Genomic DNA, 25,863 nt, shown 5'->3' with positions numbered 1-25,863 from the left:
GTTTTTAAGGAAAAGTTTAGATCTTGCCAATGTGGTAGGAGTCTCAGAAATACACGAATCAGATATGATACAAATGGTTTTATGGAAAAGGAAGTAATATATACGTATATATATATATTCAAACAATCCAAGGTAAAAATCTAATAGAAGTGATTGAAATTAACTCAAAATGTATTAAATTAAATGAGCTTTAGCGAAGTTTAGCATTAGCATTGTTTAAAAAAATGAAATGTATTTTATTTATACCGTACAGCCCTAGTACAGTTGGAAATATAAACAATAGCTGATCGCTAAGCTAAGCTAATGTGGAATTTATCTAATATTCTAGTAGCGTACTGACGTTTTTGGCTTATTTTGATATCTACTGAGGTTTGTTAAGCCGCTTTTCTCCTTTAGAATCTACGGAATTACGTTGATCGTGTTAACGACTGAAAAGTTACAGTAAATTAAAGAACATAAACACTGGAGCTCAGGTGTTAAAGGGTTATAAATTTTCGTCATGTTTAAATTCAGCTAAAAGAGAAATGCATCAAATAAGAAAAATCCATGTTTGAGTTTCTTACATTTCTTTTTATTGAAGTAAATCTTCTGGAGGAGGATTTTATTTGACACATGTATTTTATTTTGAAAGGAACTTGGATGTTTTGCAGTAAGAGTAAAATAAGTTAAATTAAAAACAAGTTCAGATTCAGATTTAATATTTAAAACTACATTTATGTTGCATCAATGGCCACAAAAACATAAATTAAGTGTATTTTCCTTTATAATTAAGTGAGATTTTTCTCCTCTTGTTTTTTAGTGTTAAGACACACTTTATTTGTCCTCCTATTCAAATTCTTTGGCTCCACGATATCAAGTATCAATGTGGATACAGGGGCGGAGACACCAACAGCAGATTTCTGGATTCGAAGTGAACTTCCTCCTCTTTCTGTGTGAAGCTAAAGCTCACTTACAGAATGAGGTCCGGCAGTCTGAAAGGACTGCTGACGGCGTTCGTCTCGGTTTGGGCTTTGTTTTACCTGAACTCCATAAAAAGGGAAGTTCGGGACTATTCGGGAAAACTCCAGAAGGCCCGGCTCAACGACTCCCTCAGGGGTCACGGCGTCCTGCAGAGGATGAGCAAGATCGAAGCAGACATCGGCAAGCTGGGTGAGTCGCTGGTTTTGAGGGGAAATTTCAACAATTTCAATAATTTTGAAATGCAAATTGAAATATTTTAATTCAATTTAAGATTTTAAAGTCTTAAACTGGTCAGTTTACTCATTTGACGACAATTTTAAGATCAAGAGACAAATCTGAGCCTAAAAGAGCAAAAATCCAAATGTTTTTTACAGTCAGTCTGCTGGAAAACGACAAGCAGAAAACAGTGATGGAGGCAGACAGGAAGGAGGAGAAGAAGCCGGTGGGGAAACTTTATCCAGACTCTCCTCTGTTTCGAAAATGGGGGGACCACCTGTCGGAGGAAGAGCAGAAAGATGCTGAGAGTTTATTTAAGAAATACGGCTACAACGCTTACCTGAGCGACAGGCTGCCGCTCAGGAGAGAGATCCCCGACACCAGGCCTCCCAGGTGAGCTTCACCTCGAGCCACTTCCTTGAGAAATTGTGTTTTGGTCATTTTTGTGCCAATTATCTGATGATGGGGGACATATATTAAGGAAATTAAGTTAAAAATAGCATTTCTGAGTATTGTGAATTATGATGTAGAAAATATGCTGGGAGGGAGGGGAAAGGGGGTCGGGGTTGCTCTGTGGAGACACCTGCAACTCGTTTTAATGAACACTGCCGTCTATAAATGTTCTAGAAAACATCAGTTTTTCTTTCATTTTGGCTAAAAATGACAAAAGATTTTAAGATTCTAGTTAATTTATCAAAAAAATAAAAGATGAATTAACTAACATTTGTGAATTTCTCAGTTCAAAACAGAATAGAATCGGAAAAAAGTAGAAAAAAGTCGGCCTTAAACTTCTTTCAACAATTATTATTTGTTTTAGTTGTTTGCTTTCTGAAGGATTAGACATGGAACACGTCCTCACCTTGAAGTTCCAGGTTAAATAAGAGATGCAGGTGTGTGATATTTCCTGGGGAAAGTCCCTTTAGGTGTTACTTGGATGTCTGGAAACTAATAGAGCTACCACAGATTAACAAACTTTCATGTTAGGAGAAGGATCTCCTCCAAAAACTAAGAGCTCCTTCGATCTTTTTTTTTATCTCAGCTGATAAAAATGAAGTTGCAGCCCTCAGAAGTCCGAGGGTTCAATTCTGAATTCGTATTTGGTGAGATAAAAATAAAATCCTGTAGCTAAATGAAGGGTTCTTCTGCCACGTTCACAACGCCCTCGACAACGTGCGCTCGTGAGGGCACTTCCAGTGAAAAGTCAATGTAAACAAGAGTTCACCAATTGGTATTAAAATTGTTTTAAATTGCAAGAACAATCGTAAAAACTTTCAAAAGTTTAATTGTCCAGAGTTTATTCATGTTTCATCTCAGATGTGCAGAGAGGAAATATCCAGAAGAGCTGCCGTCCCTCAGTGTTGTCCTGATCTACCTGGATGAAGCTCTTTCCATCATCAAGAGGGCCATCCGCAGCATCGTGGACAAGACGCCCGCCCGTCTGCTGACGGAGATCATTCTGGTCGATGATCACAGCACCAAAGGTGAACTGAAGGTCAAGACTTAATCTTTCTGTAAGGTTACCTGGAATAAACTTTAGGTGCCACCCCAAAGCAAAACTTGTAAAGTAAATAGTTCAAGAAGTGAACTTAGCAAATACAGACTTGTTTTTTTGAATAACTGTTCCCCAGAAGTGGAGGAGGAAGTCTGCATTTGTTTGGAATAGAGGTGAGGTTTAATACAACAAGAAGTGAAGTTATGCTTCCATATTTAAATGCTTTTATTTGTTCTCTATTATTGGGTTACATGAATGCATCTGTACATGGAGATAATATCAAAGTTTAAGGTTTAATTGACAGAAAATTCAAAATATTTTTTTAAATTAACTTGTTTTTTTTTAAACCTTTTAAATTTGCAATACCATTTTTTAAATAAAGGGTTTAATGATTTGGTCAGTTTTGCTCACAACAACGTTAGTTTGTTGGAAAAATGTTGACATGAGTTAGAAAAAAAGCAACTTTTTATTTAGCATAACTGTATTTTAATGACTGATTTATCAAACATTTTTGCATTCTTTCAATACAGCAGGTAGTATTTTAAAAAAATGAACAACAATAGTTGAGCTAATTTCACCATAAAGTCTGGAAAATTAGCAAAAATCGTTTCCCGCCAAAAGATTTAACGGAGGCCGCCATTTTGAAATGAGCAGAAAAAGCTCTTCTACTATTGTTGGGTTATATAAAAGCAAATCTGTAAATAACATAGACATATTATAAAAGTTTGATCCAGTTATATGGAGTCTGGAAAGAGCCTATTTGAAATAAATATATACACCATAAAAAAAAAGTGTCATTAATTATTTAAAAGTAGCAATAAATAAATAAATGTTGAAATCAATAAATAAATGTTAAAATAAATGTAGCATTAAAATAATAATATTTGACCCAAACTGGGCAATGAAATAAATAAATATGTCATGAAATACTTAAATGTGTTATTTTAATATTTTAATGCCACATTTATTTCAACATTTGTTTATTTATTTAAACTTTTATTTATTTAATGCCACTTTTAAATAATAAATGACACATTTATTTATTTATTTCATAATACATTTATTTATTTAAATTTGGCTATTTTAACCTACAAGGGACAATAAAATAAATAAATATGTCATTAAATATTTAAATGTTCCATTTTAGTATTTTAATGCCACATTTATTTCAACATTTGTTTATTGATTTCAACATTTATTTATTTATTGCTACTTTTAAATAATTAATGACACATTTATTTATTTATTTAATGGTGTATATGTTTATTTTATTTCAAATTGACTCTTTCCAGACTCCATAATATGCAGTTACGCCGAACGCATTAAATAATGAATAAAAATTCAAATTTTTTTAATTTAGCTTGTTTTTTAACACTTTAAATTTGCAGTACCGTTTTTTAATGAAAAAGTTTGATATGTTTGATAATTTGTTTTTACTTAAGAGTGTTTGTTTAAGTTGGAAAAATATTGACATGAGTTGGAAAAAAAGCAACTTTTTTACCTATTATTTAACATGGTGTATTTGTATTTTAAAGAGTGATTTGTCAACAATTTTGCATTCTTTCAATACAGAAAGTAGTATTTTTAAAAAAAATTAACAACAATAGTTAAGCTACTTTCACCATAAAGTTTTGTAAATTAGTAAAAAGCGTTTGTGTGTTAGAGGTTTCACGGAGGCAGCCATTTTGAAATGAGCAGGAAAAGTTACTCTACTGCCCCTAGTGGAATGATTATGAACTACAAGGAAGAAAATATGGACACAATGGGATTTTAAGGGAAATTTGCATCATAGTAATGAGATAGGGGTCTCAAGTATCAAATATAAAGTTAAGAGGAATTTATTATTCATATTCTACTGAATAATTAAAATTAGAAACACACAAAAAAAAGACATAATTTTCTTCTTCTTCCTAGAGGATTTGATGCAGAAGCTGGACGACTACATCAGCTTGATTCATGAAGAGCGTCCAGGCCTGGTGAAGAAAGTGAGGCACGCCGAGCAGCTCGGCCTCACGCAGGCCAGACTGTCCGGATGGAAAGTAGCTACAGGAGACGTGGTGGCCATCTTGGATGCTCACATAGAAGTCCATGTACAATGGTGGGGTTGATATCCTAAATATTTGTTGAAAAAATACTTTTTACTGAATTTTGAAATGTCTTTGTGTGTGCAGGGCAGAACCCCTGCTGGCTCGGATTAAAGAGGACCGCACAGTGATCCTCTCTCCAGTCTTTGACAAAGTCAACTACGATGACTTTGCTGTGGTTCCTTATCCTCCTCACGCTCACGGCTTCGACTGGGCTTTGTGGTGCATGTACGAATCCTTCCGACCGGAGTGGTACGCCTCAGGGGATAAATCACTGCCTGGAAAGTAAGAGTTACTTTGAAAGAGTCACTGTAAAACAAACTTAACAACTCATGTATTTTTATTTGATATATTTTTGAAGAAAATTTATTTTTTCCTCAATATTTGTGCAGTTGATAAACAACAAGGTACTTTTGTTAATATTTTCACCGGGAGTTCAAAGTTAAACCAGGTTAAACTTTAACCAATCAGGCCTGGATTCATGCGCTAATAAACAGTAGAAAAAATTAGAAGCCCCTCCCTGCTTGTCTAGTGTGAATATTATAAGTTACACTTTTGTTCAAGAACCTGTGTTTAGTGCGTTATGATGTTGTCATTTCCTCATATATCTCCATTTATGATCAGACAGTTATGTTTTCATGCGTTCCTTTTGTTTTTGTTCTCCAGAAGCCCCTCAATCATGGGAATACTTGTTGCTGACCGTAAATTCTTTGGGGAGATCGGCAGTCTTGACGGGGGAATGAAAATCTACGGAGGAGAAAACGTGGAGCTGGGAATCCGGGTGAGATTTTTAAAACCTGTACAGTACTAATAAAGTGTACAACATTTTGACCTATTTCATAGCGACTCCAAGAGGCGTTTTAAATATAGTGACATGGTTTTTTGCCAAAATTAAAAAACAAAAGTTGACAGGAGTTCATTAGAAATTTGTCTGTAAGTTGTGGGCGGGACCTTTGGCACAAAGCAACCCCGCCCCTCTTCCCCATATCCGGCCCTCCAGATATTGTTATTAACGGCCAGATGTTATCTTGCACTTATTTTTAACTTGGATAATTTTGACAAAATATATTTATATGGATTTTTATGATTTATTCTGGAATAATATTCCTGCCTTTTTATTATTCATATTTAAGGTAAACAATTACAGTTTTAAAGTTTTAAAAATGTGCATTCTGCTAACTTTTTCAACTATTTTAGCATTTATTAAGATGTTTTTGGGTATTAGCTAATATTTCAGCTATATGTCAACAGGAGCCAAGTTAATATTTACTATCCAACTGTCTTGGCTAAATTATACTTTTATTTTTTTAGGATATTTTGAAGTTTAGCTATTTTTTCAGCTACATGCTGGCAGTTTTGGCTAACTCAAGTTTTGGCTAACTCAAGTTTTTTTTTTTTTTTCTTACTTTTTCAGGCTAATTTGGCATTAAGCTCATATTTTGGCTGGCTATTAGCTTCAGCGTTTTCAGCTATTAGCTTCAGCGTTTTCAGCTAACAACTTCAGCTATTAATTTCAGCATCTTCAGCTATCAGCACTAGCATCCTCAATGGCCAAATTCATTTTACAGCCTTCACACTAGCATTATGGCAGGTAATGATATATCTAGTTCAGAAATATGTTAAAAGTTACAATTTTAAAGTTAATAAAATTTAGTTTTAGTGTTCTATAAATGTTTATCCCGTTCAGCCCGCAACCTAAGGTTTGCTTTGGGTTTTAAGACACAATAAAATCCGGTTTATTTTCAAAATATAACCAATTATTCACAATAAAACACCATGATTGACAAATGTGATCATATTTTTGTGTCTAAACAGACTTTAGAGATGAAAATAAAAATGCAAGCCCAACACACACACACACACACATACACACACACATTCTTGCGCTTACCACATAGTGAGGACCAGGAATATCAACCGAGAAGTGAGGACCGTCCTTTTTGCTTCATCTAAAAGAGCGTAAAATGCCTTTGTGGCCACAGGAGGTCGCCTTTTTTAACAATATGAGGGTAGATTCAGGGTAACATCAAGTTTTTCAAAAAAAGTTTTTAACCGCATTTTCAAAATAAAACACATTTTTCACAATAAAACACAGCGATTAACAAACACGATCATACTTTTGCATCTAAACAGATGGTGGAGATTAAAATAAACAGCACGCGCTAAATTAACGAAGATAAATTAGATAAATTAACAAAGCGTAGCTCTCATAGCTACTTGCTTCTTCTTAGCAGAAACTGCAAAAAAAGTCTATTTAACCAAGATGACAAAAAAAATCAAAATTAGCCAAAAACACTTTTGATCTTGTTTTAAGTCTTATAGAATATAATGTGTAAGATAATAAATCTTGTTTTGAGGTTATATATCTTTTATTTCTTATTTAGTTATTTAATCCTAAAATTGTTGTTTTTGTATGTATATTAAGATAAAAACACTTTTTAATACATGGGGGAATATTTTTGGCACTTTTCCGTCCAGGGTGAACCTAGCATTAGGTACTGCAACTGTATCTCATAAACACGCTCATCTAAGCAAATTCATGGTGTTTTTCCTTTTGTAATTTGAGAAATATTCAAGTGGAAAACAAAACTAAGTGTTCACTAATAAATATTGTTTTAATATTGTCTTGACAGTATTTTAAATCGATACGAGTATCGCCAAATTAAGTATCGCGATATTTCACGAAATCAATACTTTCTTTGTTTTCTTTTCTTTATTTTATCTAATGGTTTTTAAAAATTAGATTTCTAGCTTTACAAGCGTTATAAACGTATAAACTCTGTAAGATTGTCTATTTAATTGTATGCATTTTTGTTTGATGTGTGTTTGAATCCTGACGTTCTGCACAGGTGTGGCTGTGTGGAGGCAGCATAGAGATCATTCCTTGCTCTAAAGTTTGCCACATTGAACGCTATAAAAAACCGTATCTGCCGGACCAGAGAGACGTGATGAGACGTAACGCTCTGAGGGTGGCGGAAGTCTGGATGGACGAGTACAAATCCAACATCAACATCATCTGGAATCTGCCGATATCCGTATGATCGCAAGTCTCTTTAATCGTCCAAATGATGTCCTCAGACTTTATGACAGAACTACAGTTCACCATTTTTCTGACAGAATCATGGGATTGATATTGGAGACGTGTCGGAGAGGAAGAAACTCAGAGAGAGATTGAAGTGCAAACCCTTCCAGTGGTATCTAGATCACGTTTACCAGTCGCTGCAACCATTAAATGGCGTGATTGCATATGGTGGTGTAAGTCAAAGCTCTCTGATTGTCTTTTCAAGTATTTTAAAAGTGTTCCCAATGTTTTTTTTTTTATTCATGACTACCATATTTTTTGGGGTTTTTATTAGGGCCGGGAATCGATTAAAAAAAAAATTAACTAATTAATCGCAAATGTGGAAAAAATTAATCGCGATTAATCAGTGTAATTTTTTTTTTTGTTTCAGTATTGGCTGACCACTTATTATCTGCGAATAATCATAATATGAAATCACACGCGAAACTCTACATTTAAAACATTTATTTTTAATTACTGATGTCAATCAATTACAAAAAAAAAATGATTAATTGCACTTTTGTGTTGGGATTAATCACAATTAATCACAATGTTTTACCAGGTAAAATTTATTTTAGAGCCTGGAATCGATTAAATAAAATTAACTAATTAATTGCAAACCTGGAAAAAATTAATTGCGATTAATCGCTTTAATTTATTTTTTTAGTCGCAGTTATTATCCGCAAATAATTACAATATGAAATCACACACCAAACTCTACATTTAGAACATGAATCTTTGGTTATTGCTGTCAATCAACTACAAAAAAAATTTGATTAATCGCATTAATTGAGATTAATCATGAATATCTGCAATGTTTTAACAGGTAAAATGTATTTGTACAATATTGTACAAATAAATACATTTAAAAAAGTGATTTAAACCACAAAAATAGCAAGAATAAAGTACTAAAAACCGATGGAATATTTATTTCTTTTTAAAAGTGTAGGATAATTAATGTTTTAATGCACGCTATGGAAGCCTGAACCACTGAGTTAAAGTAAAGTACTGTTTCTTTGATTAATGTGCATTAATACATATCAACGGGTTAATTCTTTTTGATTAATCATTTGCACAATGTTTTTTTTCTAGCTGACCAATGAGCTGTCGCCAGAATTCTGCGTGGACCAAGGCCCGATGCCGGTGCACACACCAATACTATATTCATGCCACTTCTTGTCAAGTCAGGTGCGTTCACTGCACAAAATCCAACATTGATTGAGGTTTAATTTTTTTTTTTTTATGATTGATGTTTTTTTGTATTGCAGCGCTGTTATTATCACACTGATGGAAAAATGTTCGTCGGTTATCTCATTTCCCACAAAAATGTTAATAATAACTGCCTGGTGGACCTTAACTCTGGCATCTATCCGCACCTGTGCGATTGCAAAATGGCCCAAGAGAAAAAATATCACATGTTGTGGGATTTTAATCAGGTATGTACTCGACTAAAAATAAGGATAACTGGAAAAGTTGCATTAGCTGTGATACTGTGTGAATGCTTTTTGCTGAAAGTAGTTGCTGAAGATGCTGAAGCTTTTAGATGAAAATGGTGACGCAATTTACTTTAATAGCTGTAGGGATTTGCTGAATATGCAAAAGCTATTTACAAAGTGTTAAGTTTGCTAAACGACTGGACATTTCGTTAAAGAACTATAAAAGAGTGCTGAAGTTGACTGGAAAATTTGTAGTATAATTGCTTTAAAGATCTCTAATACATTCCAATTTTGCACTAATATTTAGTGTGTTGATTGAATATGAGCTAAACTCCAAATTAGCCCAAAAAAACTCAGTAGATGCCAAATTAGCAAAAAAAAAAGCTAGCGTTGCTTAAATAATAGCTAAACTCCAAAATAGCCTAAAATTCTCCAATAAACCAAATTAGTCAAAAACGTTAGCTTTTGCTAAAATAGAAGCTAAACTCTAAACTAGCCTGTAAAAACCTCAGTATATAACAAATTAGTCAAAAACATTAACATGTTGTTAAAATAGGAGCTAAGCTCTAAATTAGCCAATGAAAAGCTCAGTAGATAAATTAGCCAAAATCGTTAGCATGTTGCTAAAATGTTAGGTAAACTCCAAATTAGCCCAAAAAACCTCAGTAGATGCCAAAGTAGCCAAAAAAAACTAGCACACTACTAAAATACTAGCTTAACTCCAAAATAACCCCAAAAATTCCCCAATAAACCAAATTAGTCTAAAACATTAGCTCGTTGCTAAAATAGAAGCTAAACTTTAAATTAGCCTATACCTCAGTATATAACAAATCAGTCAAAAACGTTAGCATGTCGTTAAAAAAGGAGCTAAACTCTAAATTAGCCAATGAAAACCTCAGTAGAAAACAAATTAGCCAACAACGTTGCTAAATGTTAGGTAAACTCCAAATTAGCATAAACAACCTCAGTGAATGCCAAATTAGCCAAAAAAAAGCTAGCACATTGCTTAAATACTAGGTAAACTCAAAATTTTTTAAAATTTCATCAGTAAACTAAATCAGTCAAAACAAATGTTGGCTTGTTGCTTAAAAAAAATCTAAACTCTAAATTAGGCTATAGTACATAACAAATTTGCCAAAAAACATTAGTATGTTGCTAAGGAAAACTCCAATTTGGCTTAAAAAAAACTCAGTAGATGCCAAATTAGCCAAAAAGCTAACACATTCCTTAAATACAAGCTAAACTCCAAAATTACCAAATAAAATAAATTAGTAAAAAATTTTAGCATGTTGCTAAAAAAGAAGCTAAACTCTTAATTAGCCCCAAAAAATCCCAGTACATAACAAATTAGCCAAAAACGTTAGCATGTTGCTAAAATGTTTGGAAAACTCCAAATTAGCATAAAAAACCCTCAGTAGACGCCTAATTAGCCAAAAAGCTAGCACATTGCTTCAATACTAGCTAAACTCCAAAATTGTCAAATAAAATAAATTAGTCAAAAATATTAGCATCCTCCTAAATAAGAAGCTAAACTCTAAATTAGCCAATGAAAACCTCAGTAGAAAACAAATTAGCCAAAAACGTTGCTAAATGTTAGGTAAACTCCAAATTAGCATAAAAAACCTCAGTAGATGCCAAATTAGCCAAAAAAAAGCTAGCACATTGCTTAAATACAAGCTAAACTCCCAAATTACCAAATAAAATAAATTACTAAAACATTTTAGCATGTTGCTAAAAAAGAAAGAAGCTAAACACTTAATTAGCCCCAAAAAATCCCAGTACATAACAAATTAGCCAAAAACGTTAGCATGTTGCTAAAATGTTAGGAAAACTCCAAATTAGCATAAAAAGGCCTTCATTAGATGCCTAATTAGCCAATAAGCTAGCACATTGCTTGAATATTAGCTAAACTCCAAAATTGCCAAGTAAAATAAATTAGTCAAAAACGTCAGCATGTTGCTAAAAAAGAAGCTAAATTAGCCTAAAGAACCTAGTAGATGAATAATTAGCAAAAAACGTTAGCATGTTGCTAAAATATTAGGTAAACTCCAATTTTTTTGAAAATTCTATAAAAGATGAAAACATTGCCCATGAATATATTTAAAGCCTTGCTAATCTACTTAAAATATTAAGACTTTTTTTATTAATTTCCTATGGAGCATATTTTGTTCAACATTTCAAAAATCTTAAAGTTTATGAATACCAAAAAAACAAACATTAACTTCCTGAACAAGCTGAACGTTTTGATACCAAGATTGCTGGTTTGCTGAAAGTGCGATTGAGTTTTTACGTGCAGTAAACGTACGGAAAGAAGCCGGAGAATCACTATTAGTGCCAAAGTAACATCCCGTTTGTTTCTTTTATCCCAGGGAGGAGCGATCCGAAACAGAGACACAAAGAGATGTCTAGAGGTCACGAAGGGCGGAGACGGATCCTTCAAACTGGTTGTTCAGAAGTGCAGCGGTCAAAGCTGGAAGATACAACATGTGACGGATCGATTGATGTAACTCGACTAATTCTAGTTGATAAACACAAAATCAAATTTGCCCCAGAAAATAAAGCTTTTATTGTTATTGTTTATATACGTTTTTTATTATAAAAAAAATGATACTGTAATATCAAAGTAACCAATTTTCACAAACTTTTTCTATACTTGTGTGACTTTGTGTTTGTTTTTCAGACGGATTTGAAGCCTTAGCTGTCAGTCCGAACGTCTTTCAAGTTGAACAGGATTCTTTGGGGTCTGCTCGTCACGAATGATCCGACACGAAGTCGTCCCATTTGCTCTGCCACATGGCGAGACCCGCGTCCTTCAAATGAGGCGGCATGGAGCTGAACCTGCGGGAGGACAGTCGCACAACTTCAACATGGCGTCCAGCACACATAAGATGGGACATTTGCTTTGATATAATCAGAAAAATCTAGCTTTTTTACAAAAAAAAAATTTGTTTCACGTACTTAACCATTTTTTTTTAATTGTATTACTTAACTATTCTTTAAATCTGAATTTAACTCTTCACAAAATGTAATTTTTTTCTCTGTGACATTTTGAGTAAATCAGCTACAAATTCTTAATATGATCAAAAAGGATGGACACTTTGATAATTAAACTGTTAGACGGTGTAACATAATTTGAAAAATAATGATTTCACCCCAAAATTCTAAAAATCTGATGTTTCCTTTGACCAGCCATCTCAGAAATGAAATTTTATCTTCACCTATATCATCTTTCTTAATGGAAGACATGAATATCAAGACAGACATTTCGAACTGTTTGCTAAACTTTGCTCATAATTCATCAACTGTGTTTAAACTCTGATTTAAAAAAAAAATTTTTTTGGAATAAAAATCTTCATTGATCCTTCTAATCTGATCGGATCCACATGAGCAACATTACTGTCGCTCAGCTGTTTGATCCTTGCAAACATTTCAAATCTTATTTTTAGTAATTAAAGTTATTTTACTGGGTTTAAAGTTGTTATAAATCATCTTTAACCAACAGATTTCAAAGCTTTTCTCAAAGTCAGAACATTTGTTTGTTTCATTAAGATTTAAAATCTAGGAATAATCCAAAATAATTTTGTTCCATCCTCTTCATGACAGAAAAACTTGATTTAAGACTTAAAAAAGTCAAAATGCACACTCATTTTTGGTTCAATTTAAATGTGTTATTTTAATATTGATAAGTTAGACTGGTGTCCTAATTTATTATCATTAGATTTATGCTCTAAGAATAATTGCTAGTTTTAGATTTTATGAGTATTTCTTCAGATGGGCCAACTTGTGTATCATTTTGTTCATATTTTAATCTAAAATGAGTCATTTCCATTTATTACACTAGTGAAGTTGATAGCTGAAAACGCTGAAGCTAATAGCTGAAAATGCTAAAGTTGAAAGCTGAAAACGCTGAAGTTGATAGCTGAAAATGCTAAAGTTGATAGCTGAAAATGCTGAAGTTGATAGCTAAAAAATGCTGATAGCTAAAAATGCTGAAGTTGATAACTGAAAATGTTGAAGTTGATAGCTAAAAAATGCTGATGCTGATAGCTAAAAATGCTGAAGTTGATAGTTGAAAACGCTGAAGTTGATAGTTGAAAACGCTGAAGTTGATAGCTGAAAATGGTGAAGTTGATAGCTAAAAAATGCTGATAGCTAAAAATGCTGATGCTGATAGCTAAAAATGCTGAAGTTGATAGTTGAAAAATGCTGATGCTGATAGCTAAAAATGCTGAAGTTGATAGTTGAAAACGCTGAAGTTGATAGTTGAAAACGCTGAAGTTGATAGCTGAAAATGGTGAAGTTGATAGCTAAAAAATGCTGATAGCTAAAAAATGCTGATGCTGATAGCTAAAAATGCTGAAGTTGATAGTTGAAAACACTGAAGTTGATAGCTGAAAATGCTGAAGTTGATAGTTGAAAACACTGAAGTTGATAGCTGAAAATGGTGAAGTTGATAGCTGAAAACGCTGAAGTTGATAGCTAAAAAATGCTGATAGCTGAAAATGCTAAAGTTGATAGCTAAAAATGCTGATAGCTGAAAATGCTAAAGTTGATAGCTAAAAATGCTGAAGTTGATAGCTGAAAACGCTGAAGCTAATATCTGAAAATGCTGAAGCTGAAAACGCTGAAGTTGATAGCTAAAAAATGCTGATGCTGATAGCTAAAAATTCTGAAGTTGATAGCTGAAAACGCTGAAGCTGATAGCTGAAAATGCTGAAGCTGAAAACGCTGAAGTTGATAGCTAAAAAATACTGAAGCTGATTGCTGAAATTGCTGAAGCTAGTAGCAAGCCAAAATATTAGCTTAAGGCCAAATAAGCCTAATTATCTAGTAAAATGTCTAATTTGACCAAAAAAAAGATAGCATAAAGCTAAAATATTAGCTAAACTCCAAATTAACCTAAAAAAACTGAAATAAGCCAAATAAAATAAATTATCCAAAACAGCTAGCATGTAACTGACAAATTAGCTAAATTCCAAAATGCTTTACAGCATTCACACAAATTAATATATTCTGGGTACTAACCGGGGTGCAGCAGTTACTATCAGTTAGAAATTAAATTAAATTTTAAAATTACCTGGTTATTATCTGTTGTGCACATGTTAGTAACCATTATATTTCTTTTCTTCAGTTTTTAGGAATTTTTTGTCAGTTACTATCTGGTGCGCACCAGTTGGTAACCAGATTTTCTTTTTTACTTCAATGTCCCTTAGGAGCTCCATAACTTACATTTACATATGAAATAAAAAAATATTTCATATCAGTGGAATACTTAAATATCATTTAGAGATTTAATGGATTTAATGTAGGAAAGAAAGAAAAAAATCAACTTGGGTAGATTTAACTATATATATATATATATATATATATATATATATATATGTGTATTATTGGCAAGTACAGTTTGTATCAGTGAATATTTTAACATAAATGTATGTTTTCTGACCTGATGGAGTTCACAGCCAGCTCTTTCAGAGTACCCAGGTTTGCCTTCAGTCCTCCGATGCCCACGAAGGCTTCATAAAAGTCGTATGAAAGTCCGGTGGTGCCAAACAGAGACGGATCGTCCGAGCTGATGACCATCGGATGGCCCTCTGACATCAGCACCGCCGCGGGGTGGTTCCTCAGGTCCGATACCAGCTTCAGCACCTGAAGGACAGAGGGAGGTCACACAGGAAGCGTTTTGATGCTCAGATGTTAATGTTCTACCTGGTTTGAGATGGGACACAGCTCCACGGCGATATTCCGCTTCCTGGAAATCTCCTTGGCAACAGGGTGGTGCGCCAAAGCGTAGCCATGACCGATGCGGGAGGTGTTGAACAGAATAGCATCGAGAATGTTTTGATCTACTTCAGTCCCTTCATCGTCTGACAGAAACACAACAATGTTCCATTTAAATGTTTGATTGAGATTTGAACCCCACACCACCAACCGCACCACCTGTCTCTCCTGCATGGAAGAAGTACGGAAGCTCCTCCCCCAGTTCTTTAGGCAGAGAAAGAGCCTCCCTGAAGAACCACAGAGTCTTCCCAGTGTTCTCCCTGCCAACCTGGAAATAAAATAAATGCAACATATAAATAGAAATAAATCTTTCTGCACAGAAAAAATAAAATATGTAATGTAGATAATTTAGAGAAAACATTTAAAAGAAAAATGAATAGAATTACAGAGAGAAAGACCTAAAATTGTGGTTCTTGTGGAAAGTAGAGAAACTGTCTATCAGGGGGGTCAAACTCAATCGCACAGGGGGCCAAAATCCAAGACACACCTTTGGTCGCGGGCTGAACAGGATAAGCATGCATTCAACACCCTAAAACTACATTTTTAAAATTGAAAACTGTAACTTTTTAACATAAAAATGAATTAGATATATAGCACTACCTGCAATAATGCTAGTGTGAATGCTGTAAACTAGATTTGGCTGCTGACGATGCTAGTGCTGATAGCTGAAGATTCTGAAATTGATAGCTAAAAGCTCTTAAGCGATAACCAGCTAAAATATTAGCTGAATGCCAAATTAGCCTAAAAAACAAAACAAAAAAAGTTAGGTTAGCCAAAACAGCTAGCATGTTGCAGAAAAAATAGCTGAAATGTTAGCCTGAGAGCTAGCGCTGATAGCTGAAGATTCTGAAATTGATAGCTAAAAACACTAAAGCTGATACCTCGCTAAAATATTAGCCGAATGCCAAAGTAGCCTAAAAGATAAAACTAAGTTTAGCCAAAACAGCTAGCGTGTTAGTGAAAAAATAGCTGAAATAGCCATAACAACTAGGGTATAAAAATTATTCTGATAGCTAGCGCTGATAGCTGAGGATTCTGAAATTGATAGCCAGCTAAAACATTAACTAAATGCCAAATTAGCCTAAAAATGTTTTTTTTAAACAAACTGTAAAAAAAACCCCAGAATACTAGCATGTAGTTGAAAAATAGCTAAATTTCAAAATATCCTAAAAAAATGAAAAAAGGCACAATTAGCCAAAAACAGCTAGTGTCTAAATATTAGCTTAACTCCAAACAGCCTGAAAAAAAAAGAAAATCCTAAATTAGCCAAAACAGCTAGCATGTAGTTGAAATATTAGCTAAACACAAAATTTGCCTAAAAAATCTTAGTAAATGTAAATATAGTCCAACAAACCTAGCATGATGCTAATTTTTAAAACTGTAACTTTTTAACATACAGGAAAGAATATTATTCCAGAATAAATCAACTTAAACCATAAAGACTTTCAATATTTTAGTCTCCATACAAATATATTTTGTCAAAATTATAAAAGGTAGAAATAAGAGCAAGATAACATTAATAACAAAAAATAAATGATCTGGAGGGCCGGATAGAATTACCCAGAGGGCCAGATCCGGCCCCCGGGCCTTGACTTTGACACATGTAGTCTACGGTAATCTAAATAAGAAGAGATAAAACAAAATAATCAGGAGAAGTCAGATCAGATCAATGGCGTACCATGTCAAATCCTGCAACTACGTCGGGGAAATCCTTCCTCAGCTGGATGGCCTCCTGTACGGCTGCTTTCACCTCAGATAGACTCAGAGCCCTGGAAAGAAAGACATTTTTAAATCTCGTTTTAGGATTGTCATCTGTAACATCAGAGCTAAACATTTTGGGATAACTTTTAAAAAATTAAAATCAGGAAAAAGAACCAACTTAACGGTTTGTTCTCCTCTGTCAGCTCCTGGTTGAACTTAATTAACTCAACATGATGAGTTAATTAAGTTCAACCAGGAGCTTGAAAAAAAACTTAATTAGTTAATGGAGTGTTTAACACTTCAAATAGAACCTATATAAAAGACGGTGAAGCTTTTTTTTTTTTGCTCTAACAGTTGACCTTAAATCGGCCTCAAAGTCTAAAAGTTCGACTCTAACCTGATACTGAGACTAATTACTGACAATTCTGACAATTGTCTCATTTATTTCCAATCACCAACAAGCAACTCCAATGTCCTGACCTCGGTTTGTAGCGACGAAAACAGATCTTTGAGGCTTTTTGTTGCTGGATATTGTTAGAGGATAGGAGGGTAATCAAAGTCACCACGCTTGATTCCTCAAACAAGGCGGATGTCCACGGCAAATTTCATGGGAATATGTGACAGACGCAATAATCAAATGAGATTAACTGGAGGTCTGGGAAACTTCCCATCTGCCGTCTCGTAACGTCGTCTTCAGTGAAGTGAAAGTCGTGTTTTTAACATGTTCTTGTGGCATTTTTCTGAAGAAAATTAAGCTGAAATTTACATTTCTGAGTATTTCTTTATTTAAATTGGTGTGAATCAGAAGCAGACGAAATAAATCTCATAGTACAAACTATTATTGGGAGGTCACAAGCTCCCAATAATCTCACTCATTTTTGGTGCACTGGTAATGTTAGGTTGGAGTTGTGAGCAATAACGACAGGAAATCAACGCAGACCACAACTCTGAGGTGAATTTCTACTGCCGCTCTACAGCAACTATGTCCTATAAAACCACACAAGTTATTTGATTTGGTCAAAAATTGATATAATCATGATTAAAAGACCACAGAGAACGCTTTTACAATAGAGGGTATGGAGCTATATTGGGGCCAATATTATTTCAACCCAAATGAATCAAATAATAAAAAAAACGTTTTGCTATTCTTAGATAAACTTAATTAAATTTCAGCTTCAAATGTTCTGTTTTGTGGGTTTTAAAATTAAAAATTTCATTTTTTTTAAGTTTTAAATCTTTTTTTTTCATTTTTAAATCTGAAAATGTCATTTTTAAAACTTTTGGGCCCATTGTGGAGGTGCAAACGCAAAGGACTAATCAAAATCGATGAGGATGGTAATGAGGGTTATAATATATAATTGTAAAAACAAAAAAGAAAAATTAGAGGAAGAGCAAAAAATAAACATCAGGTACAATCAAAACTAGATATATGGCATTACCTGCGATAATGCTAGTGTGAAACTGATTGATAAAAAAGCTCAATCTGATAGCTGAAAATGCTGAAGCCAAAACTTCCTAAAATATTAGCTAAATGACAAATGTGCCACAAAAAATAAACTGGAAAAAGGTCTAATTTAGCCAAAACAGCTAGTATATTGTTAAAATATTAGCTAAACTCAAAATAAGCCTAAAAAACTGAAAAAAGGCCTGAATTAGCAAAAAAAAAATAGCTAGCATGCAGCCAAAATATTAGCTAAACTCCAAAATAGCCTAAAAAACTTGAAAAACTTTTAGTTTTGCCAAAACAGCTTAAATATTAGCTAAACTTCAAATTAGCCCAAAAACTGGAAAAAGGTCTAATTTTGTCAAAACAGCTAGTATATTGTTAAAATATTAGCTCAACTCCAAGTTAGCCTAAAAAACTGAAAAAAGGCCTGAATTAGCAAAAAAAAAATAGCTAGCATGCAGCCAAAATATTAGCTAAACTCCAAAATAGCCTAAAAACTGGAAAAAGGTCTAATTTTGCCAAAAAAAAGCTAATATATTGTTAAAATATTAGCTAAACTTTAAATTATCCTATAAAAATGGAAGCATTTCTAAATTGATTTAGATTTTAAAAAAAATCAAGAAATTCATTGTTTTTGAAGAATTTTGAAGAAAATGTGCTTTAATATTCATTTTCACCTTATTTTTCTGTGAGAAACACGAATATGGGGTCAAATCAGGATCAGCTAAAAGTTGACAAAAAAACAGATTGAAAACTTGAAAAGTTGACATTGTAACTGAAAAAATGAAAATGTGAAAACAAGACATTTTAATTTGGAAAAAAAATGAAAATTTGAAGAAAAAAAAAGTTTTGAAAATGTGAAAAAAACTGAAAATTTGAAAACTTTTTTGGAATAAAAAATTGAAGTGAAAACTTGAAATAAAAAAAAAAATTATAAATGTAAAAATTACCGATTGAATTTTCTTTTTTTTCTGAATCTTCACTCTTATCCCTCAGTTTTCAATTCTGATTTTTGAGTTTCCACTGCTGAGCTGAGCCTAATTTTACATGGGGGCGGGGCTTTCAGCTCATTGGCTACCGTGATGTGACATTTTTTCTGCTGCCGACTGTTGTGTGTTTATGTCTAAACAGTAGCTGTTACTGATGGACATTTTTTTTTCAATCAGTAATTTTAACATTTATAGTTTTTTTTGTTTTCACTTTTTTTCAAATTTTCAAGATTTATTTCAAGCTTTCATTTTTTTTCATTTTCAACATTTTTTTTCACATTTTCTCGTTTTTTTTTTTCAAATGTTCTAAAAACATTTTTTTATTTTCAACATTTTTTTAATTTACAATGTGCCGTTTTCAAATTTTCTATTTTTTTTTTCAGTTTTCAAATTTTCAAAAAAATACATTTTTCAGTTACAAAGTCTTTTTTTCAAGTTTTCAATCTGTTATTTCGTTCACTTTAAACTGATCCTTATTCAACCCCATACACCAACTGATTACTGACACATCTTAAAAAGAACTTTCGAGGTTGTGATGGAGTCAAGACATCCTCAGTAATGTTGAGGACCGCTCCTCCAGAGGAACGACAGAAGTCGCCTTGTGGAAAAACTAAATGGTGCTGGAAAAAAAAAACACATGGGAGATAATAAATTGAATTTAACTGTTGGATCATTTTTCAAAATTGGAAATAGAGCTCAAGGCGCATGATTCCCACTTTATCTCCTCTCCGAGGCATTTTTATCCATGTAATTCAAAATGCAACAAACACATTATTTTCTCCTGCAGATCCATGAGTTGAAGCAGTTTTATGTACATTTATAGGTCCACACGTGTTTTTTACCTGTGTACTGAAATGATGATACGAGCGCCGAGGAAATCCGGATAATCTTTGCTGAATCTCCGGGTAACTTCTCGAAACATGTTCAGAAACCAGATCTTATCGTGAATGGTTCCATCCAGCTCGTACGTCTGCGACACAAAGAGAGACGGGTTTCATCTTTGTCTGCAGAGGACAGACACGGAGGGAGGAGTGAGGAAGAGGAGGCCGACCCTCGACAAGCCGCTCCGCAGCTCTGCATACATGACGTTGTCGTCGTGAAGCTCCTTTAAGCCCTGATAGAAGTAGTCCCTTAGCACAGGAGCGTGGGTGATGAGTCCGGCCGCGGCGATGAAGGCCTTCTCAAACTTCTCCCACACCACATCCTGGTTCGGATATTCCCCGTCTGGATCCTCAGTGATCAACGTGAGGTGCTCGATTAAACTGGGAAGACACCCAAAATCAAACAGCAGGACTCTCCAGTACGTGTGTCAAAGTCGAGGCCCGGGGGCCGGATTGGCCCTCCAGGTAAGTCTATCCGGCCCTACAGATCATTTTATGTTAGTGTTATTAATGGCCCGATTTTTTCTTATTTTTAACTTGTATAATTTTGAACAAATATATTTTTATGGAGACTAAAATATTGAAAGTTTCTTAGAGGTTTAAGTTAATTTATTATTCCTTCTTTTTTATTATTCATAATTATGCTAAAAAGAAACCGTTTTAAAGTTTTAGAAATTGGTATTCTGTGAGATTTTTAGACTATTTTGGAGTTTATCCAATATTTCAGCTACATGGCAACAGTTTTTGTTAATTAAGGTTTCCTTTTTAAGTTTTTTAGGGAGTTTAGAAGTTTAGCTAATATTTAAAATACATGCTAGTTGTTTTGGCTAATTTTGTTTTTGTTTTTTAGGTCATTTCGGAGTTTAGCTAATATTTCCGCTACATGCTAGCTTTTTTGGCAAATTTTGTTGTTTTTTTTTTTTTACATTATTTTGGAGTTTAGGTAACATTTCAGTAACTTGCAAGCTGTTTTGGCTTATTTTTTATTTTTTTAGGCCGGGTTTGAAGTTAAAGCTGTTTTAGCAAATTTAGTTGTTTTTTAGGCTATTTTTGAGTTTAGCTAATATTTTAGCATGCTAGCTGTTATGGCTAATTTATTTTTTTAGGCTATTTTGGAGTTTAGGTAATATTTTAGTTACATGCAGCTGTTATGGCTAATTTAGCTTTTTTGTTGTTATTTTGGAGTTTAGCTAATATTTCAGCTCTATGCTAGCTGTTTTGGCTAATTTTTTTGGCTATTTTTGAGTTTATCCAATATTTCTGCTACATGCTACCTGTTTTAGCAATTTTTTTTTATTTTTTATTTTGTATTATTTTGGAGTTTAGCTAATATTTCAGCTATATGCTAGCTGTTTTGGCTAATTTAAGCTTTTCCTTTAGTTTTTTTAGGCTGTCTTGGAAGTTAGCTAATATTTCAGCTATATGCCAGCTGTTTTGTCTAATTTAGGCTTTTCTTTTTAATTTTTTTAAGCTGTTTTGGAGTTAGGCTGAAGTTTTTACACTAGTTGTTATGGCTATTTTAGCTATTTTTTCAGCAGCATGCTAGGCTGTTTTGGCTAACCTAAGTTTTTTTTAGTTTTTTTTTTTAAGGCTGATTTGGCATTAAGCTAAATTTACCTGCTATCAGCTTCAGCATTTTTAGCTATCAATTTCAGCATCTTCAGCTATCAGCACTCGCATCTTCAGCAGACAAATTCAGCTTACAGAATTCACACTAACATTATTGCAGGTAATGCTATATATCCAGTTTATAATAATGTTAAAAAGTTACAGTTTTAAAGTTTAAAAAATTTTGTGTTAGTGTGTTTAATAAATGTTTCAGCCCGCAACCTAATGTGTGTTTTGGATTTGACCCTTGTCCTAAAGTTTGACACCCCTCTCCTAAAGGAAGAGCTGCTCTACCTGTTATCAAAGCCCGTGTTGTCTCCTATTCTGGACCTGAGCGTCGCCAGCAGCTGCCAGTAGAAGCAGTCCCACCGGGGGAAGGGCTGGCGGGCTGAGAAGAGGAACCGGACCGAGTTGTCCCAGGTGAAACAGATGTAACAGTGAGGTCTGTAGGTGACGTTTCTAATGAGCCACTCGACCCCAACCAGAGCGGATCCGTGGACGTGGAGGGCTGCGCCTTTCAGCAGGACAATGAGAGTCAGAATGAAGACAAAGATTTGATGAAGACTATGAAATCATGGTCACATACGGTGTAATATTTTGGTCAAATGAAAGCTCTGAAACCACAATTGAGTTTAGATCATAAAAATAAAAATAAAAGCAATCAACAACCTGAGACCTGTTTCGCTAAATAAAACAGGTTACCATGACTACACCAAGCTCTCAACGAGACAGAGACAGCTCTGTATAAAAACAGAACTTAACGCACTTAAAAAGGAAATGAAAGTGTTTGGGTCTGGGAAGGCTGACAGGAAATGTGGCTCAGTAATTCCAGCCCACATGAATAACAGAAAGAAAGAAAAGCTCTAAGTGAGCGACTCCAATCAGATAAGAAGATTTTTGCTGGTGGCAGTTTTTGATCCTCATACGGTCTCATGATTTTGAATTAAATTTTAGAAAATATGTTAGTTTTTTTTTTTTTTTTTTAATCTATTACCTAAATTGAAAACTTAATATTCAGTTAACATTTAAACTATACATGAACGTGATTTTTAATTGATTGTATTATGAAATGTAAATGTTTTTTTTTAAATAAGATTCATATAATAAATGTATAATTGTGAGTTTAGTCTATAACATTGCCTAATTGGATTTAATGTCAATTTTAAGGTTTTATTAGATCGAGGCTTTAATTTATTCTAAAATTAAGTTTTTCTTTCCTCTTCCTGCACACACTTTTTATGTTTTTCTATACCTGTTTTTTGTATAGGTATAAATAAGTAAAAACAGAGAAACATTTTTTTTCCAACTGCCACTTTTTATTTTAGTCATGAAAAACAAAAACTGACATTTTGGGCTTTTTAGACAGTTTTGTTCTTTGTGTTTTAATAAAAGTGTGTAATTAAAAAAGTGTTATCCTTTGTTATGGAAACACGACGCACATTCTTCATTGTAATTCCTCTACAACCAATCATAATTGATTTATCTTGGTAGAACCAAAACTGTGATTGGACGTTTTTTTGTTTGCTTAACATGTACATTAAAAGGCAACAATGGTCAAGAGTAAAACAACAAAAAAGTTAATGTCAGAAACCAATTTTTTACTTCCTGACATTTTTACCAACTTAATCTTGTTTGTATCTGTGTATTTTAATCAATACTGTTGTAACTCCCAGTACTAAATCAATTTTATGTAACATATCTGTATATTTTAAATCCTAATATAATATAGATAAACATACATTTTTGCATAAATGTTAATCTCCACCTTTTTAAAAAAAATGATGCACTTTTCTTCTCTTGTTTGTGATTCCTACATTTTGCCTGTTTTATTGTTTTTTGTCTTTTATTCTTTATTTAAGTCATTCATTTGTTCATTTTGTGTTAGTTTTTGCATTTTAAAGTCATATTACAATTTAAATTTTATTTTTAAATAAATAAGTAACTTTTTATGGTGATACTGTTTTCTATTTATTATAATGTAAATGGTTAATCTATACATCAAACTGATGAATAATTAGTCTAAAATATTAGTTTTTTTTCAAATTGCTAAAACACTAAGTCTCATTCTCCTAACCAGCTGATTAACTTTAACTCTTTGCTCAAAATGATCTTTCTCTGGTCTAAATCTGAAACATAATTTGCAGTTTACACACAATTCTGAATACTCAACACATTCTCATTTCTAAATCATAGTTGGTATTTACAATGCAAAAACATTAACACAAAGAGGGAAAACTGAAGACACTTGATGCAAATCAACTGCAATGAATATAAGGACATTTCTGGAACAACTGAGCAGTTTTTTAAAAGATGGAGAACAGAGCAAAGCTCAGACCTGGATGCCGACAAATAACTTCTGGTGACATCCAGATCACAGATATTAACCATGTCAAAAGGTCAACCCTCAACTCGGAATGTTCTAGTTGTTAATCTGCATTATTCATGTGGACGTTCAACAAAAGAAGATATATTTTGTTGTTGTTGTCTGGGACAAAGTCAGTTTCCGCAAGTCTCCTCATCAAACACATTCTCACTACCAGCTCGTCGTATATGAATGTATGGTTCGGGTCCCCTCCGCATAACTTTTGGACATTTTAGATGTCCTCAACTCGTCGTTTTTAGCGTTTCCCATTAAATCATTCCCATTAAACCTCAGGGCGCGAATCGGTACCGGTCCAACAGCCACAGACACTAATCAGGGGTGTCCAACCATCAGGTTGCAGACCGTTATTGGAGCGGACCGGTATCCTAACCCGGTACCGTCTCCCGTTCCAACGGTTGGAGACTCTAGATTTAATGGGAACAGCCAGCATGTCAAAAAACGAGGTGAGGACACCCAAAACGTCAAAAAGTGATGCAGAGAGGGCCTGAACCATTATTCTTCCACCTTTTTCTCCATTCCTAAACCCAATTGAAGATTTTTTTATTGTAAGGTTCAAAAGAGACAACAACACATTTGGGATGACCAGTTATTATGGACATGGATGCGTTACATTTCAATTGAGTCCTGTAAAGGCATCAAAAACACAAAATACTTTTTATCATTCTCTTTAAACCATTTTGTGAACGGTAATATTGTTAGTTTTGATGACAGAGTGAACTTATACTGAAGAGTCAAGTATTTTGAGCTTTTATTTTGAAAATCGTGTTTGGTGTGTGTAAGTTTCGTCTTCATTTTAACTTAAAAATTGACTCAATATTGACTCAAATGTCAAGTATTTTGCATATTTAGTTAAAAAAATACAAACATAATCAATAGAAATGAAGTTTAGCATAAACTACAAAAGGGGTTTATACAAATATACACCTCACGTGTCAGAAGATCAATAATCAGTCAAATCGGTCTAACACAAGAAGATCTGTTTATTCAGCTTTAGGACAAGTAAAAATTAGTATTTTGTATATTTAGACTGTATTTTGAAAATTGCATTTGGGGAAATTGGTCCAAAAGTTTCAGAAAATGTATCTGTAATCTTGAGTTCTTAACTTATTTTATTCAATTTAACATCCATAGTTACACTTATAAGACCTTAAAAGGATAATAATATAAAGTTACAACTAAATACATCAAACTGGGGTTGAAACTACCTTTGGGCATCTTCTGCAGCAGCTTGAACACGGCGCTCTGCCGGATGAGCGGCTTGGCTCTGAAGAAGTGGAGGGCGGGCGGGAAGAGCGCAGCAGCCATCTCCTGCTCCTTCAACAGATGGAGGCGAGCGTCCAGCCTCCGCTCGGCGGCCGTGAGCATCAGCAGTCCTCCCGTCTGTCTGGACGCCTCCTGCCGCATCAGCAGGTCCCTGCGAGCGGGGTCGGGCATCCCGCCGATCTCCCTCACAAACCACAGAAGGGGGACATACGTGACCAGAGCCAGGCGGAGTGAGACCAGCATGTCCTTGTGTCCCACAGAGAAGGCGCCGGGTTTTCCTCTAGAACATGCTGCTCAAGTCGACACACAAGTCTGGAAGGAAAGACTTTAAAACCTCAGACTAATACTTCACAAACTTCTCAACAAAAAATTGTTGGATACTTACAGCTATGGAGAAGAAGCGGCGTCTGTCCGAGTTTCTCCGCTTGGTTTTCCCTCAGAAGGTTGAGCATGTCAGCAAAATACTCGGAGCAACTGGATAATTGGGGCATTTTTGTCTGACTAATACCATGTGATAAACTAATGAATGAAGCATGAATGGACAGGGTGGGACGGAAAGAG

At 34.0% G+C, this 25,863-nt stretch overlaps 2 protein-coding genes across 3 annotated transcripts; one reads left to right on the top strand and one right to left on the bottom strand.

Moving 5' to 3' along the window:
• The first annotated feature begins 701 nt into the window (after nucleotides 1-701).
• LOC112158294 (probable polypeptide N-acetylgalactosaminyltransferase 8) lies at nucleotides 702-12,071 on the top strand. The gene is made up of 12 exons (XM_024291578.2): nucleotides 702-1,149; nucleotides 1,335-1,569; nucleotides 2,491-2,657; nucleotides 4,583-4,766; nucleotides 4,840-5,037; nucleotides 5,419-5,533; nucleotides 7,602-7,787; nucleotides 7,870-8,007; nucleotides 8,906-9,001; nucleotides 9,082-9,249; nucleotides 11,619-11,752; nucleotides 11,930-12,071. The coding sequence occupies exons 1-12, from the start codon at nucleotides 957-959 to the stop codon at nucleotides 11,937-11,939; spliced, it is 1,824 nt and encodes a 607-aa protein (XP_024147346.1). The 5' UTR covers nucleotides 702-956; the 3' UTR covers nucleotides 11,940-12,071.
• On the bottom strand, nucleotides 11,954-25,803 carry ada2b (adenosine deaminase 2b). 2 transcript variants are annotated; one of them, XM_024291587.2, is made up of 10 exons: nucleotides 25,688-25,803; nucleotides 25,245-25,614; nucleotides 21,951-22,170; nucleotides 20,219-20,429; nucleotides 20,010-20,137; nucleotides 16,709-16,799; nucleotides 15,190-15,298; nucleotides 14,959-15,116; nucleotides 14,696-14,898; nucleotides 11,954-12,087 (listed from the first exon to the last, which is right to left on the bottom strand). In XM_024291587.2, the coding sequence occupies exons 2-10, from the start codon at nucleotides 25,543-25,545 to the stop codon at nucleotides 12,000-12,002; spliced, it is 1,509 nt and encodes a 502-aa protein (XP_024147355.1). In that variant the 5' UTR covers nucleotides 25,546-25,614; nucleotides 25,688-25,803; the 3' UTR covers nucleotides 11,954-11,999. The 2 variants fall into 2 exon arrangements, with proteins under 2 accessions (XP_024147355.1, XP_036066214.1); XM_036210321.1 differs by having other exon boundaries at nucleotides 25,245-25,755.
• Between the last annotated feature and the right edge of the window lie 60 nt (nucleotides 25,804-25,863).

Source organism: Oryzias melastigma, linkage group LG23 (assembly GCF_002922805.2).
Source record: "Oryzias melastigma strain HK-1 linkage group LG23, ASM292280v2, whole genome shotgun sequence".
Taxonomy (NCBI): domain Eukaryota; kingdom Metazoa; phylum Chordata; class Actinopteri; order Beloniformes; family Adrianichthyidae; genus Oryzias; species Oryzias melastigma.
Note: the sequence above shows the minus strand (reverse complement) of the source record. Positions and strands in the feature narration are given on the sequence as shown.